Genomic DNA, 20372 nt, shown 5'->3' with positions numbered 1-20372 from the left:
ACCGTTGGAGGGCCGGATTATAATTTGGAAAAAAAAACATGAATGAATTCCTATGCACACTGCACATATCTTATTTGTAGTGCAAAAACAATACAATAATTAAAATGAAGAACAGTTTTAACAAATATAAACTTATTAGTATTTCAGTGGAAAGTGTGGGACTGCTTTTGGCTGATGTGATAGGATTGTTGCTGTTGTTGTTCTTGTGTGCTTTCAGGCCATTTCAGACTTAGGTTGACTCTGAGCGAGGGCCGGGTAAATGACCTTGGAGGGCCGTATCTGGCCCCCGGGCCTTAGTTTGAGGACCCCTGCTCTAGACCATGGCCATATAGCCCAAAAAAACCTACAACAACACAGTGATTCCGGCCATGAAAGCCTTGGACAATACATAAATAACGTAGTCAGACAACATATTTTGTCACATGTGGATGAATGAAACTGGGGATGCCAGCTACTCGGATACCATGGTCATAATGTATCTCCTGACTGCAAATAATTGGCTCTGCTGAAACCAAGATACAGTAAAATGTTTTATTATTTTGTAGCTTTAAAAGCAAGACGCAAATATGGACCATGTTATGAGTTAAAAAATGGGATGATGAGTTTTTAAGAGGCCAGAGAAACATCTGGCTGTGCATATACATACATCGTGTATACATATACATATAGGCACACATACACAGAGTTTCCAGTACAGTTCCCATCTTGGATGGTTTTCAATGCTGTTTCCAGAAAAAAAGGGGCAAAATGGAGTTCTGAATGGAGTCCAATCGGTGGTACAGAAAGCTCCAGGATCAAAAACTTGATTCAGAGGTCACCTCTCCCCCGTTTGTGATGGCTCGGTGGCTCATCTCTTCCTGCATGGCTGGCAGGCCAATCTTTGTCAAAGGGGTCTCAGTTTTGAACAAGGAATCCGTTTTGAGGTGGGGGGTTATATAGAAAGACTTCTGAAAGGACTCTGACGTGAAGTAGTAGACGAAAGGGTCAAAACAACAGTTCATGGTGGCAATACACAAAGTAATGGGGTAGAAAGTCCTCACAAACCTCTCCAAGGAACAGTTTGCAATGGCCTGGGAACGAACGAGAGCGTACAGGAAAAGGATGGAGTTGTAGGGCACAAAACAGACCACAAAAATGGCCACGTGCACTATAATCATCTTGAGAACTTTCTCTTTGTTGGTGCCAATCTGCGAGAGGGTGGCGGGTTTCCGAAGAGTCCTCAAGACCAAAGAGGAACACGTGAGATTGAGAAGGAGGGGAATGATGAAGCCGACCACTTCAATAAATATTGTAATCTTGGATAAGTAGGTCTTCCATATGCTTTTGGAAAAGCCTTCAAAGCATGTGGTGCTATTGTTGGTGGTATTGGTGGTAGAAAACAAGGACGCCGAGATCCCGCCGCTGAGAACCAGAATCCAAACACCCGCACACACAATGGCTGAATTCCGCCTTGTCCGAATCGTTCGAGATCTAAACGGATAGACGATGGCAAGGAAGCGGTCGACGCTGATGCAAGTGAGGAACAGCATACTCCCATAAATGTTGGTCAAGAACGCCGTGCCGGAGATCCTGCACAACGGGTCTCCGAACGGCCAATGTCGGTTGAAGTTGTAGAAGATTTTGAAGGGGAGAGTGAAGACAAAGAGTAGGTCGGAGAACGCCAGGTTGGTCATAAAAATGGTGGTCTCGCTCCTCATGTTGATGCGGAAGCAGAAAACAAACAACGAGGCACAGTTGGTGATCAAGCCTAGGATGAACACCACGCTGTAGACCGCTCCGTAGAGGTTGTACTTGAAGGAATCATCCATCAAACAGGTATGGTTGTTGCTCCGGTTTTCCATGCCAGCTCGGCCTTGGGCAAAGCCTCATGAAGTGGACGCCATGCGGGAAAGTCAGGACACTCTCTTCTCCTCAAGGAGCATGGTCCAGGGATGTCGCTCAAAGTCCAGCTGCCACATAGTCATAAAGTATGTCTTTCTCCTGTGGAAAAAAATAGGGAGAAGATATTAGTTCTCAAAGTTTCTATTAGTTCAAGGAAAACAGGCACTGGTGGTCTTTTGGATGATGTTGGAACACTAGTTCCCATCCACCCTGCTATCCCAGCCAACGGTGAGGGATGATGGGAGCTCAATTCATCCCTACTCAACCTTGAGTCCTTCAGGTGTTTAGGACTTCAGTTCCCAAAAGTATGGAACCATTGTAGCCAATTCTCCGGAAGATGAAATACAAAGCAGTTGAGGACCAAAGTCAAGAACCACTGATTTATATTCTAGAGCAGCATCTAGAGCGGGGGGGGGGGGCTCACAAGGGGGTTTCAGAGGGGTTGCCAAAGACCATCAGAAAGCATATATTTCTGATGGTCTTAGGAACGCCTTTGGCAGAGAAGCTCTCTCCACATGTCCTTCTCTTCCTTTTTGGAAACAGATGTCAAATCCTCCCACCAAAAGCCCTTCTCCGCTGTGATTGGCCAACCTCTCAGCCGGCCTCTCAGCCAGGGGGAGAGCAGTTTTTGAGACTCCAAGTAGGGAGGGGAGAGTGGGGGTGCTCGACATATGGCAGCATGATGTGCCTGTGCGGGCAACAGACAGCATGCAAGGCTGGAAGGAGCCATGCACCAGCAAGTCTCTTCAAGGCATGGGGGTTCTGTGTGGGAAGTTTGGCCCAATTCTATCATTGGTGGGGTTCAGAACGCTCTTTGACTGTAGGTGAACTATAAATCCCAACAACTACAATTCCCAAATGTCAAAGTCTATTTTCGCCAAACTCCACCAGTGTACACATTTTGGAATATTGGGTATTTGTGCCAGTTTTGGTCCAGATTCATCATTGTTTGAGTCCACAGTGCTCTCTGGACGTAGGTGAACGACAACTCCAAAACTCAAGGCCAATGCCCACCAAACCCTTCCAGTATTTTCTGTTGGTCATGGGAGTCCTGTGTGCCACGTTTGGTTCAATTCCATAATTGGTGGAGTTCCGAATGCTCTTTGATTGTAGGCGAACTATAAATCCCAGCAACTACAACTCCAAAATGACAAAATCAAAAAAAAATTGAGTGAAGGACATACATTGAGTTGTTAGGTATATGCTGTCCAAATTTGATATCAATTTGTCCAGTGGTTTTTGAGTTCTGTTAATCCCACAAGCCAACATTACATTTTTATTTATATAGATGGCACTAAAATTGCTATTTCTGTGAGTTGCCTTGAGTTGCCGCAAGGCTGAGAAAGGTGGGCTACAAATGCCATAAATAAATAAATAAATATTTTTTTGAGTTTCTGGCAAGAAAAGTATAGACTGTGGTGATGGGTGTGAAATTTGGTTTTGTGATTTAGTGCCTGATTATGTTGATTTAGCGACCTTCACTGGAAGCTACACCCCAGACTTTCTATGTAGAAGGTTCCAGACTCAGCCTTTTAATATTCTCAGAATCCAACCTGAAACTCTGGAGAGATGCTGCTAGTCCATACTGATGGACCAATAACTTGGGTTGGAAAAAACACACCGTTTTATACGTTCTGTCTCAGACTCCCAAGAGGTGGCTGAATACAATCAGAGGAAACCGTGCAGAAGGCTCGAGTTGCTTGTCTTGGCATGACCAGCCCAAAGTGTGCTGAATATTTTTGATTAGTCGCATGGTAGAGAAGAAGCAAGATGAAGGCATTTCCCCTTCACTTTAAAGTTCTGCTCCCTCCCATGAAATTTTCATTCAGTCCCCATATTTGTAGCATTGCATCAAGCAAGACCTTGAAAATCAATCACACCTAGGAGATGAGCCAACACGCCATATGCCACCACCATCGCATCTGTACTATTTTGCTTTTCTTGGGTCAACTGAACAATGGTTCTGCATGACTCAAATCGTGCCCTCTGAATGACATTATGTCACTTTGTCGGTGATTCCTGTTTTCTCAGTCCAACCCTGCTTCCCCACTTGCTGAAAACTCAGAAACATAAGGAGGACAACACAGCTCTCGGCATACTGCTGCCTCGCCCCTCATTATTTGATTAGGTAAAGGTAAAGGTTTTTGTATTGTCGAAGGCTTTCATGGCTGGAATCACTAGGTTCTTGTGGGTTTTTTCGGGCTATAGAGCCATGTTATAGAGGCATTTCTCCTGACGTTTCGCCTGCATCTATGGCAGGCATCCTCAGAGGTGTGAGGTGAGGTGTGACCTCACACCTCTGAGGATGCCTGCCATAGATGCAGGCAAAACGTCAGGAGAAATGCCTCTAGAACATGGCTCTATAGCCCGAAAAACCCCACAAGAACCTAGTAAAGGTTTTTCCCTGACATGAACTCCAGTCATGTCCGACTCTGGGGTGTGGTGCTCACCTCCATTTCTAAGCCGAAGAGCCGGCGTTGTCCATAGATACCGCCAAGGTCATGTGGCCAGCACCATTACCTTCCCGCCAGAGCGGTACCTATTCATCTACTCACATTTGCATGTTTTCAAACTGCTAGGTTGGCAGGAGCTGGGGCTAATAGCGGAAGCTCACGCCACTCCCCGGATTTGAACCTGCAACCTTTCCGTCAACAAGCTTAGCAGCTCAGCAATTTAACCCACTGCGCCACCAGGGACTCCCATTATTTGATTATTTTTGGTTATTTCTTCACTAGCTGTACCTGCCATGCATTGCTGTGGTCAACCTTACCTCCCTCTTTCTCTCCTTCTTTCTCTCCTTCTCTCTCTCTCTCTATCTCCTTCCTTCCCTCCCTCCTTCTTTCCTTCCTTCCTTCTATTTTTTCTTTCTTTCCTCCTTTCCTTCCTTCCTTCTCTTCCTCTTCCCTTCCCTCTTTTCTTTCCTCTTTCTCCCCTTTCTTCCTTCTCTTGAACTGCAACTTCCAGCAGTCCTCCTGATCAATCTACCTACCTACCTACCTATCTCTATCTAATCTATCTATTTGGTGGGTTGCTGGGAGCTGCAGTCCAGGAATAGGAAATTGGAAGTATGCATGGATTGGGATGCTCTCAAAGAAATCCAAGGAGAAGAAAGTTTGCATCTTGGAAGCAGTGCATTTGGATCATCCTCCTCTCCTAAAGGGCCTGGTCTAGGGGATGCTGGGAGATGTAGTCCGGAAGAGAGTGTGGATATGCTATTGTGTGTGTTGTTTGCCACGGGGAGTCATTTTTGTGCATGCGCTGTAGCGTCTTTTTGCTTTTTTTGGCTTTTAAAGTCCTTTCTGCTGTGTTTTTCAGTGTTTTTATGAGTGATGGTCACTCGTTGGCCTGATAGGTATATTGTATCTAAATTTGGTGTCAATTCGTCAAGTGGTTTTACATTACATTTTTATTAATATAGATACTAGCCGTCCCCTGCCAGGCATTGCTGTGGCCCAGTCTGGTGATCTGGAAAATAAAGTTATGAGAAAGTGTTGGTTTCTAATATATGCAATTTCTTTATGCTCGGGAGGAAACAGTATTTCTTGTTGTTTCTTTGCCAGTGTTGATGCGGAGATTTTCTGGTTTGCCTACTCTGGAACATGCAACATATCATTGTCCTTCTTTAGGGGTCCCTTTCAAATCTATGATACTATATCTGTCATATACATGTGTGTGTGTGTGTGTGTGTAAATCATATCTATCTATCTATTTATCTATATCTATGGCTGGATGGCCCTTTGTCAGAAAGGCTTTGATTATGTTTTCTTGCCCGGGTGAAGGGAGTTGGACTAGTTGGCCTTAAGACAGCATTTCTCAACCTGGGGTTTGGGACCCCTGGGGGGGGGGGTCGTGAGGGGGTGTCAGAAGGGTCACCAAAGACCAGCAGTATTTTCTGTTGGTCATGGGAAGTTTGGCCCAATTCTATCATTGGTGGGGTTCGGAATGCTCTTTGATTGTAGGTGAACTATAAATCCCAATAACTACAAATCCCAAATGTCAAGGTCTATTTCCCCCAAACTCCATCTGTGTTCATATTTGGGTCTATTGAGTATTTGTGCCAAGTTTGGTCCAGATCCATCATTATTTGAGCCCATAGTGCTCTCTGTAAGTAGGTGAACTACAACTCCAAAACTCAAGGTCAATGCCCACTAAAACCTTCCAGTCTTTTCTGTTAGTCATGTGAGTTCTGTGTGCCAAGTTTGGCTCAATTCCATCATTGGTGGAGTTCAGAGTGGCACAGTGGGTTAAACCATTGAGCGGCTAAACTTGTTGACCAAAAGGTCGCAGGTTCGCATCTGGGGAGCGGCGTGAGCTTCCACTGTCAGCCCAAGCTTCTGCCAAACTAGCAATTAGAAAACATGCAAATGTGAGTAGATCAATAGGTACTGCTCCGGCGGGAAGGTAATGGTGCTCCATGCAGTCATGCTGGCCACATGACTGCATGGAGGTGTCTATGGACAATGGAGGTGTCTATGGACAATGCCGGCTCTTCGACTAAGAAATGGAGATGAGCACCAACCCCCAGAGTCGGACATGACTGGATTTAATGTCAGGGGACAACCTTTACCTAAGTTTACCTAGATCCAGCCTTATTTATTTATTTATTTACTATATTTATAAACCACCCTACTCAGCCCAGAGGCGACTCGAAGCGGTAAATAAATAAAGATTTGCCTTAGGCAAATGTTGAAAATATTTTCGAGACCCCCAACACTAACCATTTAAGAAGCAGTCAACTGAATGTATACTTCTTTGGCACTTTGAATTCAGTAACTGGATGAAGCTGGGAAGAAAAGGGGGAAATTGGGAGGAGGAGAAAGGATAGTGGGGATGAGCATGTCTGCTCCAGAAGAGACAATGGGCAAGTGCTCTGAGCGAACACACAGCCGTTTCCTATATTATTATCAGCTCAACCCCTGTCCAGATTTGGCAGAGACAGTCACTGAAAAACTAGGATGAAAGAGGAACAACCAAGACTGTCTCTGCCAAATCTGGACACTTGGCGGATCTGCTTTGACAATCGCAAATGGTTTGCACTCAGATAGGACACAAAGTCAATCTCCAGCCTAGTTGGGTTAAAAATATCCGATAGTGGGGATGAGCATGTCTGCTGCAGAAGAGACAATGGGCAAGCGCTCTGAGCGAACACACAGCCGTTTCCTATATTATTATCAGCTCAACCCCTGGGAATCAGAAGAAAGGAGAGCAGGAAATCCAAAGAGGTCTTGTTTGGATGCAGAGTTCAGTTGTCGTCTGGGGGTCGAGGTGAGGGACGCAAGGCTTGGGGAGATTAAGCAGGGAAGGGCAAGCCAGGCAGAAGAGTCAAGAGTCCTCAGCAGAAGGAAGCAATCAACTCCAGCATGAAAAAGAGCAGGCATTCCAGCTTGCTCGTTTCCTCTTGTAATGTGTGATCTAACATCTGACCCAGCATGTAAAGCAAGAGGGAGCAGATCTAACCAAAGTGGCCCTGCGTTTGGAGCCCTGCAACCGCAGCAAATGGCAAACCTCGCCTGCCTTTCAAATGGATTGAAGTTGCAAATGTTGCATGATCGGATGCAAGAGTTTGCTGCAGAAATCTGGATCAGAGCTTTCCAAATTTGGTGGCACACGTTGCTGCGCATCATTCCATATTTCAGTTATACTAGCAAACCATAAATGAATACACACACAAAGAGAAATTATCCATCACAACACACAGTTTGGAAAGCTCTGCTTTGGATGAAAGTGTTTGCTGCAGAAATTCAAACCCTTTTGCTCCTTTTGCATGGCTCAAAAGTAGTACGTGTGAAAAAGAGTTCTTCTGGACTCCTTGTGAGCCAACAACGTGATGCAGCAGCAAAAAAAAGCCAATGGGATTTTGGCCTGTATCAATATCAGTCTATTGATACAGGATTTTGGCCTGTATCAACAGACTGATATACAGTCTATTGATATCTATAGATATCAATAGACTGTATCTAGTCTAGATGTGTCTAGACTAGATCTAGACACATCTAGTCTGAGTGTCTAGATCCAGGGAAGTCATGCTACCTCTCCATTCTGCCTTGGTTAGACCACGCCTGGAATATTGTGTCCAATTCTGGGCACCACAATTGAAGAGAGATATTGACACGCTGGAATGTGTCCAGAGGAGGGCGACTAAAATGATCAAGGGTCTGGAGAACAAGCCCTATGAGGAGCAGCTTAAAGAGCTGGGCATGTTTAGCCTGAAGAAGAGAAGGCTGAGAGGAGACATGATAGCCATGTATAAATATGTGAGAGGGAGGAGGGAGCAAGCTTGTTTTCAGCTTCCCTGGAGACTCAGACGCGGAACAATGGCTTCAAACTACAAGAAAGGAGATTCCACCTGAATATTAGGAAGAACTTCCTGACTGTGAGAGCTGTTCAGCACTGGAACTCTCTGCCCCAGAATGTGATAGAGGCTCCTTCTTGGGAAGCTTTTAAACAGAAGCTGGATGGCCATCTGTCGGGGGTACTTTGAATGCAATTTTCCTGCTTCTTGGCAGAATGGGGTTGGACTGGATGGCTCACGACTCTATGATCCTATGATTTCTGAAATTATGGCAGAGAATGTAGACAGCAGAGAAAAAGAAAAACCTCCAGGACCTTTCCAACACGACAATTTTCCTTTCCCTTGCCTTTTCATGATTCAGCACTATGAGAACCGATACTCATAAAAGTGGTACCCAATGGTTGCTTTTGGACTCTCTCCCCCAATGATCAACACAGACACCTGGTTTCCCTTTTAAGTTTTGATGCATGAGCCTATTCCTTTCCCCCTTTTTAAAAAAGGGCTTCCAACCCGACTAGTTGCACGTCTATATTTGGGGCTAGTGTGATGAGTGCCTGCATTTATGCCGACTCAGAACATAGGTTTGTCTGTGCCCAGTTGAATAAATATGTGCATTAGTTATATAAAGCATACCAAATGGCACCCACAGCTCTGACCTTTTGGATTTCCTCAAGACCGAGCACTCCAAGTCGCAGGAAGTGTAAATACAAGAGCTGGCTCTGAAATCCATGCTCTCATTGTTGTCAAATTAAAAAAAAAACATGTTCACACAAACTCACACTAAAAAGTATAATAAAACTATGTTCCTCCAAGCAGCCTAGTGAAAAGGGGGCATTATTTTTCTATTGCCACTGGAAAAAGTATTATTTATTCCCCTGCCCCCCCTTCCCAAATCTCCTGGCCTAGATGATAGAAAACCTTTGTCAAAGAGAAGTTATTTCCCTTCTTTTTCACCTTCCTTCCTTCCTTCCTTCCTTCCTTCCTTCCTTCCTTCCTTCCTTCCTTCCTTCCTTCCTTCCTTCCTTCCTCCCCCTCATATACATGTCACCTTTCTTTCCCAGTGACATCACAGAGGGCCACTTCACCTAGCAACAGCCAATCCCGTGACATCAGATGGCCATGCCACCTAGCGACGGCCAAACCTATGACTTCACAGAGGGTCACGTCACCTAAAATAGCCAATCCTATGACATCATGGAGGGTCACTTCTCCAAGCAACAACCTTTGCAGTACAAATGGGCAAACAAACATACATACCTTGACCTATAGATCAGTGGTTCTCAACCTGTGGGTCCCCAGGTATTCTGGCCTTCAACTCCCAGATATCCAAGCCAGCTGTTAGGATTTCTGGGAGTTGGAGACCAAAATATCTGGGGACCCATAGGTTGAGAACCACTGCTATGGATAGATGGATAGCTCAATGGATAGATAGAGGGAGGCAGCCAGATTAGTCACCGGAGCATCATACAGGGAGCATACCACCCCTCTGCTATGTCAGCTCCACTGGCTGCCAATCCAATTCCGAGCACAATTCAAAGTGCTGGTTTTGACCTACAAAACCCTATACGGTTCCAGCCCAGCGTATCTGTCCAAACGGATCTCCTTCTACGTCCCGCCTCGGAGTTTAAGATCTTCTGGGGAGGCCCTGCTCTCGGTCCCGCCTCTATCACAAGCGAGATTGGCGAGGACGAGGAGCAGGGTCTTCTCGGTGGTGGCCCCTCACCTGTGGAATTTTCTCCCCGGGGAAATTAGATCAGCGACATCCCTCCTTTCCTTTAGAAGGAAATTAAAAACATGGATTTGGGACCAGGTGTTTGGGCAATCTGGCAGATGAATAAAGGACTACGACGACCAATAGGAATAGATAATGTAGAATGAAATATGGACTCTGAGTTGGCGAACGCTGAGCTGAGATTGGTTTATTGACTGTGATATATATTGATTGTTTTAACTGTCTTAATTGTTTTAATTGCTGTTTTACACGTTTATTTGTATTATTGTGTAGGCATCGAATTGTACCTTTTTGTAAGCCGCCCTGAGTCCCCCCTCGGGGGTTGAGAAGGGCGGGGTAGAAGTACACGAAATAAATAGAGAGGGGGGGGGGAGGGAGGGAGAGAGAGAGAGATGGGTGGGTGAGTGGCTGGATAGGGAGGGAGGGAGGGAGGGAGGTAGATAGATGGACGGATGGATAGGTAGGTAGGTAGGACAGAGAGAGAGAGGGAGATGAGATAGATGGGTGGGTGGGGGAGTGGATAGATAGATGGATGGATGGATGGATGGATGGATGGATGGATGGATAGATGACCTATGGTCTAAACCAGTGGTTCCCAACCTTTTTTAGACCAGTGAAGACTTGACCAGGGACTACTTGACCATGGACCACTTTGACCAGGGACCACTCTCCAACAGTAGTACCAAAAGGGTTACGAATCAGTTTTTGGTCAATTTTAGATTTGGTTTGGTTATTTGGGGTGCTGATTCAGAAACTTGCATTGGATAGACCACATCAGCTCTAGTTTCTGATACAGAACATATGCCATCCAGTAGTCGCCATCTGCTTGCCCACGGAAAACCATATTTAATAAGCCTCAGCACCAAAAGAGGGTTTTGTGAGACCAGTTGCTCTCATTGCAACAGTGAGGCCATGGACCATATTTTAGTTCTTGAGGAACACTGGTGGTCCACGGACCACAGGTTGGGAACCACTGGTCTAAACATTAATGAGCCACATGATCTAGTCAATTGAGAAAATTAGGAAGCCACTCAAGCGGCTGAGGGGGAAAAGGAAGGGGCCTGAGGCTGTTAGGAATTGTGGGAGTTGAAGTCCAAAACACCTGGAAGCCCAAACTAATAAATAAATGCTATAAAAGGAAACAATTCATTGATCGAATCAATAAACAAAATGATACAACTCCTACATGCCCACCCATTTGGGAAAAGGACATACGATAGCCTTCAGTTCCTCGAAAGGCAAGAAAGAACCTGAATTCATGGAAAGGGAGATGTCTGAATAGGAGGGGGAAATGTTTTTAGACATCAATTACTCATCTCTGTGTCCTTCTGGCCATCTTTGCATGCTCTGAAACTAGCCAGAGGATGTGATTCCTTGTTGTTCTTCTGTGGAAAACACAACAGTGATAAAGAAGACCAAGGATTTCCTGTGCAAACCACAAACTCTGCATTTCCTTATCCCTTGAGCTGGAGGACACGTGGGGCTGGATCCAGATACAGGCCAATGCAGCTGGCCAGATGGGGAAAGAGTTCTCCTCTCTATTTCTATGTATAGCCCATTTTCCATATCTAATCTTCCTGAAAATACTGCAGAAGGGCCCAGACAAGGGAGGCAAGCTGAGATGCATGGAAGAAGGAGAGAATCAGAGGAAGAGATCAAGTCTCGAACCGATCTCCATGCATTCGTAATGTTCAATGTGTTGTCGAAGACTTTCATGGCCAGAATTATTAAGTTGCTGTGAGTTTTCCGGGCTGTATGACCATCTTCCAGAAGCATTCTCACCTGACGTTTTGCCCACATTTGTGGCAACTAGAAAAGTGGAGAGATATATGTGTGTGTGTGTGTGTATGCATTGAATGGCCTTGCAGCTTCAAAGCCTGGCTGCTTCCTGCCTGGGGGAATCCTTTGTTGGGAGGTGTTAGCTGGCCTTGATTGTTTCCTGTCTGGAATTCCCAATTTTTCTGAGTGTTGTTCTTTATTTATTGTCCTGATTTTAGAATTTTTTTTAATACTAATAGCCAGATTTTGTTCATTTTCATAGTTTCCTCCTTTCTGTTGAAATTGTTGACATGCTTAATGATTAAATGAAATAATCATTGCATTATAATGTAATATAATGTATTGTATATACATATAATATTTATAGTATTATAATGTAATACAATATAATACTACTAATAATATGATATTATCATTATATATATTTATATTACATGTAATAGGAGCTCCTGGTGGTGCAGTGGGTTAAACCGCTGAGCTGCTGAGCTTGACCAAAAGGTCACAGGTTCGAATCTGGGGAGCGGCGTGAGCTTCCGCTGTCAGCCCCAGCTTCTCCCAACCTAGCGGTTCGAAAACATGCAAATGTGAGTAGATTAATAGGTACTGCTCCGGCAGGAAGGTAATGGTGCTCCATGCAGTCATGTCAGCCACATGACCTTGGAGGTATCTATGGACAACACCGGCTCTTCGGCTTAGAAATGGAGATGAGCACCATATCCTAGAGTCGGACACGACTGGACTTAATGTCAGGGGAAAACCTTTACTTTTACCTATTACATGTAATATTACTAATAATATTACAATATATGGTACATGGTACAGCCTTGGTCGCCTTAGTTAATGATCTTCGCCGGGAGCTCGACAGGGGGAGTGTGTCCCTGTTGGTTTTGCTGGATCTCTCAGCGGCCTTCGATACTATCGACTACAGTATCCTTCTGGGAAACCTCAGGGATATGGGACTTGGGGGTACTGTTCTGCAGTGGTTCCAGTCCTTCCTCAGGGGTCGCTCCCAGAAGGTGTTGCTAGGGGGCTCCTGCTCGGCTCCATGTCCATTGTACTGTGGGTCCCGCAGGGTTCAGTACTGTCCCCTATGTTATTCAACATATACATGAAGCCGTTGGGGGAGATCATCCGGAGTTTTGGGGTATGGTGCCATCTGTATGGAGATGATGTCCAAGTCCATCCCTCCTTCCTGAACCGGTGCTTGGCTGCTCTGATGGTCTGGATGAGGGCAAAGAAATTGAAATTGAATCCAGACAAGACAGAGGTACTCCTGGTCAGTCTTAAGGCCGAACAGGGCATAGGGTTACAGCTTGTGCTTGACAGGGTTACACTCCCCCTGAAGGTGCAGGTTCGCAGCTTGGGATTGACCCTGGATTCATTGCGGAGCCTGGAACCCCCAGTCTCGGTGGTGGCCAGGAGAGCTTTTGCACAGTTAAAGCTTGTGCGCCAGCTGCGCCCATACCTTGGGAGGTCTGACTTGGCCATGGTGGTCCATACTCTAGTTACATCCTGTATAGACTACTGCAACACTCTCTACGTGGGGCTGCCTCTGAAGACTGCCCGGAAGCTGCAATTAGTCCAACGCTCAGTAGCCAGGTTACTGATGGGAGCAGGGTACAGGGAGCGGACAATTCCTTTGTTGCGCCAGCTGCACTGGCTGCCAATTAGCTTCCGAGCGCAATTCAAAGTGCTGGTTTTAACCTACAAAACCCTATATGGTTCCGGCCCAGTTTACCTGTCCGAACGTATTCTCCCCTATGAACCATCAAGGTTGTTAAGGTCTTCGGGTGGGGTCCTTTTCTCTGTCCCACCACTTTCGCAATCGCGTCTGGTGGTAACAAGAGGCAAGGCCTTTTCGGTGGTGGCCCCTCAGCTATGGAACTCTCTCCCCAGTGAGATCAGATCTGCCCCCTCCCTCCTGACCTTCAGGAGGCTAGTGAAATCCTGGCTATGGAACAAAAACAAAGCAGTCCCAGATTAATGGCTGAGACCGGTTATAGACCAAAGTTAGAGACCACATATGCGGACATTATTTTATCTTGGCAATTTGGCTTTATGTATTTATTCTATATAGAATCCTAGAGTTGGAAGAGACCTCATGGGCCATCCAGTCCAACCCCCCGCCAAGAAGCAGGAATATTGCATTCAAAGCACCCCTGACAGATGGCCATCCAGCCTCTGTTTAAAAGCTTCCAAAGAAGGAGCCTCCACCACACTCCGGGGCAGAGAGTTCCACTGCTGAACGGCTCTCACAGTCAGGAAGTTCTTCCTCATGTTCAGATGGAATCTGTATTTTAATCTTTTGTGTGATGTTTTAGTCTGTATTATGAGCATTGAATCCTTGCTGTGAGCCAGTCTGAGTCCCTCTACGGAGGTGGAGAAGATCGGGATTTAAAAGTTTTAAATAAATAAATATAATGGTATAGTATAGTAATATATAATACTGATATTATAATATGCTATTAATATAATATATTGTATGTATATATATCTTGTAAGCTACCCCTTCAGGGTGAGAAGGGTGGCATATAAATGTCGCAAATAAATAAATAACTAAATAATAGTGGGAATGGTTCCCAAGATGCTGAAAGAGGTGTTGCGGGTTTGATGTTCAATTTCCTTGCTTAGATCATTTCTTCATTCTATGTCCCACCTTTCTCCTGAGTTGTTTAAATACCCTAAAGATGCCCGATCCGGTCTGATTTTGGAAGCTAAGCAGGGCCAGTCCTGGTTAGTACTTGGATGGGAGACCGCCAACACATATTAGGTGCCATGCGCCTCTATTTCAGAGGAAAGAATTGATAAAACAGCCAATGGGTATCCATAAGGAAACCTCATTAAATCAATGGGGTTGCCGACAAACTCACAGGTTCCTCCTGATCTGGGATCCAAGACTTGCAACAAGGCTTAGAAGGAAAATCAAGATTTAACTACACAAATTTTCTGGCCAGCAACTTTGCAAATGAAAGCCATTGACTAATAAGAAGAATATGAATAAGTTTCTTTCTTTGTTTGTTTGCTATCCATGCTAATGCGCCCGTTCCACAGAAACACCATTTCTCTTCAGACAAGCAAAACAATTGCTCTTTATATGTCCCCGAATCAGTTGTCCAGTTCCCTTTCAGACTGCAGTCCTGTCCACTTGATTTGCAAGGGAGGCCCCATCTACACTGCCACATAAAGTGGTTTAAAACTGCATGATATGGTCAGTAATGCAGTAAAGACTGAAGGAAACATTGTGTGAATTCTTGTAATACAACAGGCCCTTGGGATCCACTGGGATTTGGTTCCAGAGCTCCCACCATGTGCCTTGTGGATACCATGCTCATCCCATTGCATACAATCTATATCTATCTATGTAAATAAAAATGTAATGTTAGTTTGTGGGATTAACAGAACTCAAAAACCACTGGACGAATTGACACCAAATTTGGACACAGGACACCTAACAATCCAATGTATGTCTTTCACCCACAAAAAAACTGATTTTGTTATTTATGAGTTGTACTTGCTGGGATTTATAGTTCACCTACAATCCAAGAGCATTCCGAACCCCACCAAATTGGACCAAACTTGGCACACAGTTCTCCCAAGACCAACAGAAAATACTGGAAAGGTTTGGTGTGCAGTGTCCTTTGGTTTTGGAGTTGTAGTTCACCTACATCCAGAGATCACTGTGGACTCAAACAATGATGGATCTGGACCAAACTCTACACGAATACTCAATATGCCCAAATGTGAACACTGGTGGAGTTTGGGGAAAAGAGAATCTTGACATTTGGGAGTTGTGGTTGCTGGGATTTATAGTTCACCTACAATCGGAGAGCATTCTGAATCCCACCAACGATAGAATTGGGCCAAACCTCCCACACAGAACCTCCATGTGGGCCACAGCAATGTGTGGCAGGGGAGGGCTAGTAAATAAATAAAAATGTAATGTTTGTTTGTGGGATTAACATAATTCAAAAACAATTGGATGAATTGCCGCCAAATTTGGCCACAAGACATTTACTAACCCAAGGAGTGACTATCACTCAAAAAAAAATGATTTTGTAATTTGGGAGTTGTAGTTGCTGGGATTTATAGTTCACCTACAATCAAAGAGCATTCTGAACTCCACCAATGATGGAATTGAACCAAACATGGCACACAGGACTCCCATGACCGACAGAAACACTAGAAGGGTTTAGTGGGCATTGGCTTTGAGTTTGGGAGTTGTAGTTCACTTACATCCAGAGAGCACTGCGGACTCAAACAATGATGGATCTGGACCAAACTTGGCATGAATATTCCATATGCCCAAATATCAACACAGATGGAGTTTGGGGAAATAGACCTTGACATTTGGGAGTTGTGGTTACAGGGATTTATAGTTCACCGACAATCAGTGAGCATTCTGAACCCCACAAACAACAGAATCGGGGCAATTTTCCCACACTGAACCCCCATGGCCAACAAAAAATCCTTAAGGCCATCCAGTCCAACTCCCTTCACCAGGGCAAGAAAATCTAATCAAAGCACTCCTGACAAAGAGCCATCCAGCCATAGATATAGATAGATAGATAGATAGATAGATATGATTCACATACACACATATATAGTATCATGGATTTGTAAGGGACCCCTAAAGAAGGACAATTATATGTTGCATGTTCTAGAATAGGCAACCCAGACAATCTCCACATCAACACTGATAAAGAAACAACAAGAAATACTGTTTACCCACAAGCATAAAGAAATCACCTATATTAGAAACCAGCACTTTCTCATTACTTTATTTTCCAGATCACCAGACTGGGCCACAGCAATGCCTGGCAAGGGAATGCTAGTCTATATAAATATAAATGTAATGTTCGTTTGTAGGATTAACAGAACTCAAAAACCAGTGGACCAACTGACACCAAATTTGGACAGCATACACCTAACAACCCAATGCATGTCCTTCACTCAAAAAAATTGATTTTGTCATTTGGGAGTTGTAGTGCTGGGATTTATAGTTCACCTACAATCAAAGCGCATTCTGAACTCCACTAATTATGGCATTGAACAAAACGTGGCATACAGGACTCCCATGACCAACAGAAAACACTAGAAGGGTTTGGTGGGCATTGACCTTGAGTTTGGGAGTTGTAGTTCTCCTACATCCAGAGAGCACTGTGGACTCAAACAATGATGGACCTGGACCAAACTTGGCACGAATATTCCATATGCCCAAATATGAACACAGATGGAGTTTGGGGAAATAGACCATGACATTTGGGAGTTGTAGTTGCTGGGATTTATAGTTCACCTACAATCAAAGAGCATTCTGAACCCCCAGCAACGATAGAATTGAGTCAAACTACACACAGAACCCCCATGACCAACAGAAAATACTTAAGGCCATCTAGTCCAACTCTCTTCACCTGGGCAAGAAAACATAATCAAAGCCCTCCTGACAAAGAGCCATCCAGCCATAGATATAGATATATATGATTCACATACACACAGATATTGTATCATAGATTTGAAAGGGACCCCTCAAGAAGGGCAACACAATGTTGCATGTTCCAGAGTAGGCAAACCAGACACTCTCCACATCAACATTGACAAAGAAACAATAGGAAATGCTGTTTACCCACAAGCATAAAGACATTACATATATTAGAAACCCACACTTTCTCATTACTTCGTTTTCCAGATCACCAGACTGGGCCACAGCAACATGTGGCAGGGGACCGCTAGTATATCATAATATAATATAGCACCCACTTCCCAACACCAACACAATCCAGACCTTGTCTACTCAAAAGAAGCCCTTCTTGAGTTTTGCAAATTTCTCTTCTCTTTCCAAGAGGTGTGTCTACACTGTTTAATGAATGCAGCTTGGCACCACTTTTGCTCCCATTGGTCAGTTTTCTGCAGATTCGGAGAATTGGTAGGTTGGAAGGCTAAAAACCCTGTCAAACTATAACTCTCAGGATCCCATAACCTTGTTCTGCAGTCTCTTCGCTTTCCCAGAAGAGTGTCCACACTGTTCAATGAATGTAGTTTGGCACCACTTTCGCTCCCATTGCTCAATGCTCTGCGGATTCAGGGAATTGGTAGTTTGGAAGGCTAAAGACCCTGTCAAACTATAATTCTCAGGATCCCATAACCTTGTTCTGCAGTATCTTCTCTTTCCCTGAAGTGTGTCCACACTGTTCAATAATGCAGTTTTGACACCACTTTCGCTCCCATTGCTCAATGCTCCGCAGATTCAGGGAATTGGTAGTTTCGAAGGCTAAAGACCCTGTCAAACTACAACTCTCAGGATCCCATAGCCTTGTTTTGCAGTCTCTTCTCTTTCCCAGAGGTTTGTCCACACTGTTATGGATACAGTTTGGCATCACTTTCGCTCCCATTGCTCAATGCTCTGCAGATTCAGAGAATTGGTAGTTTGGAAGGCTAAAGACCCTGTCAAACTATAACTCTCAGGATCCTATAGCCTTGTTCTGCCGTCTCTTCTATTTCCCAGAGGTTTATCCACACTGTTATGGATACAGTTTGGCACCACTTTCGCTCCCATTGCTCAATGCTCTGCAGATTCAGGGAATTGGTAATTTGGAAGGCTAAAGCCCATGTCAAACTACAACTCTTAGGATCCCATAGCCTTGTTCTGCAGCCTCTTCTCTTTCCCAGAGGTTTGTCCACACTGTTATGGATACAGTTTGGCACCACTTTCGCTCCCATTGCTCAATGCTCTGCAGATTCAGGGAATTGGTAGTTTGGAAGGCTAAAGACCCTGTCAAACTATAACTCTCAGGATCCCATAGCCTTGTTCTGCAGTCTCTTCTTTTTCCAAGCGGTATGTCCACACTGTTCAATGAATGCAGTTTTGACTTTTGCTCCCATTGCTCAATGCTCTGTAGATTCAGGAAATTGGTAGTTTGGGAGGCTAAAGCCCATGTCAAACTACAACTCTCAGGATCCCATAGCCTTGAGCCAGAACAATCCAAGGGATGCTAAACTGCATTAATTCTACAGTGTGGATGCAGGCCTTGGTTAAGGGAAGATGCCACACTTTCCTCACCCATCTCCCATTTGCAAAAGTGAAAAGCAGGCAAGGGGATCATCATCATCATCATCATCGACTTACCCAAGACAGCCCAGAAGGATGGGATGTGTAGTACTATCCAAGCACATCCAAACTTTAAGATCCTTGCCATCTATGGATCTGATCCATATCCTTGAAACTTTTTTTAGTTTTTCCAAGGGGAAAAAAAAGAAGAGGCAGGGGGGAAAAATCCTCCAAGCTTTTTGTTTGGCAGGGCGAAGAAGAGCAAGAAAAAAATGACCCAACAAGGAAAGGAAGAAATCAAGGAAGGAAAGAAAAGCAGAAAGAAAAACCCACAAAGAAAGGAAAAGAAGCAAGGCTTGTCCTCTTGTTCCGGTTTTGCAAGGCTTGCGCCTTTTCCTAGGCTGGACTGGAAGGAAAGAAAGAAAGAACAAGAAAGGAAGAAAGGAAGAAAGAGAAAAGGGGGCCTTTGCAATCCTGCAAAGGAGGGAGGGAAGGAGAGAAGGAGGAGGAGGAGGAGGGGATGGAACCCTCGCTCAGTCGCGCTAGCTTCTGATTGGCTAAGGCGCGGGTCCTGGGAGCCCCGAAGCCACGCCCCCTCTTGGGGGCTTTATTTTCCCCTTCCTTCCTTTCTTCCTTCCTTTGCTGGGCATTAATGATTCCTTTCTCTGGGTGGTTGTAGGTTTTTTCGGGCTATATGGCCATGTTCTAGAGGCATTTTCTCCTGACGTTTCGCCTGCATCTATGGCAAGCATCCTCAGAGGTGGTGAGGTCTGTTAAAAGTAGGAAAAATGGGTTCATATATATCTGTGGAATGACCAGGGTGGGACAAAGGACTCTTGTCTGCTGGAGCTAGGTGTGAAGGTTTCAACTGATCACCTTGATTAGCTTCCTTGTTTGCATGCTGCAAGTCGTCTCTGGTTGCTTCTGGATCGAGAGAATCGGCCGTCTACGAAGACGTTGCCCAGGGGACGCCCGGATGTCTTGCAATCCTGCGAGGAGGCTACCACTGGAGAAATTACACTGTCTAGCCGGTATTGCACCATCTGACATCCGCCGGGAAGTAGCAGCCAATAGTGAAAGGACCAAGGCAGAGACATCTCCAGCCCATCCCTTGTTTGGGTATCAGCCAGCACGTCAATGAAACAGTTTTCTTAGATCTACAGAGACACTCGCTGGAACACCCCAGCAAGCGAGAGTCCAAAAGTGGCAGGCCCAAACCCAGCACCTCAATTCATGGGTGATACCAGATGAGAGACTCCCCCCTGGGCACTCAGAAGACTGGGCGACTTGGAAGGTGCTGAACAGACTGCGCTCTGGAACCACGAGATGCAGAGCCAACCTTAAGAAATGGGACTACAGGGTGGAATCCTCGGCATGCGAGTGCGGAGAGGAGCAAACCACTGACCACCTGCTGCAATGCAACCTGAGCCCTGCCACATCCACCATGGAGGACCTTCTTGCAGCAACTCCAGAGGCACTCCAAGTGGCCAGATACTGGTCAAAGGACATTTAACCAAATACCAAATTTGCAAAATCTGTGTGTTTTTTTTCCTTTTTCTTTTTAATCTGTGTGTTTGTTTTGCTCTGTTAGAATTGTAATACAATGGTTGCTGATGACACGATAAATAAATACCTTGATTAGCATT

At 44.9% G+C, this 20372-nt stretch overlaps 1 protein-coding gene across 1 annotated transcript; it reads right to left on the bottom strand.

The window, feature by feature from the left end:
* Positions 1–517: 517 nt before the first annotated feature.
* Positions 518–19234, bottom strand: LPAR4 (lysophosphatidic acid receptor 4). Its single transcript, XM_060756313.2, has 2 exons — positions 18805–19234; positions 518–1980 (listed from the first exon to the last, which is right to left on the bottom strand). The coding sequence occupies exon 2, from the start codon at positions 1839–1841 to the stop codon at positions 795–797; it is 1047 nt and encodes a 348-aa protein (XP_060612296.1). The 5' UTR covers positions 1842–1980; positions 18805–19234; the 3' UTR covers positions 518–794.
* Between the last annotated feature and the right edge of the window lie 1138 nt (positions 19235–20372).

This window comes from Anolis sagrei, chromosome 10, assembly GCF_037176765.1.
Source record: "Anolis sagrei isolate rAnoSag1 chromosome 10, rAnoSag1.mat, whole genome shotgun sequence".
NCBI classification, from domain to species: Eukaryota; Metazoa; Chordata; class Lepidosauria; order Squamata; family Dactyloidae; genus Anolis; species Anolis sagrei.
This window is presented reverse-complemented; position numbering and strand designations above follow the sequence as displayed.

Excerpts from the sequence above, each read along its gene's own strand:
- LPAR4 (XM_060756313.2), bottom strand. The coding sequence starts at position 1,841 with ATGGAAAACCGGAGCAACAACCATACCTGTTTGATGGATGATTCCTTC.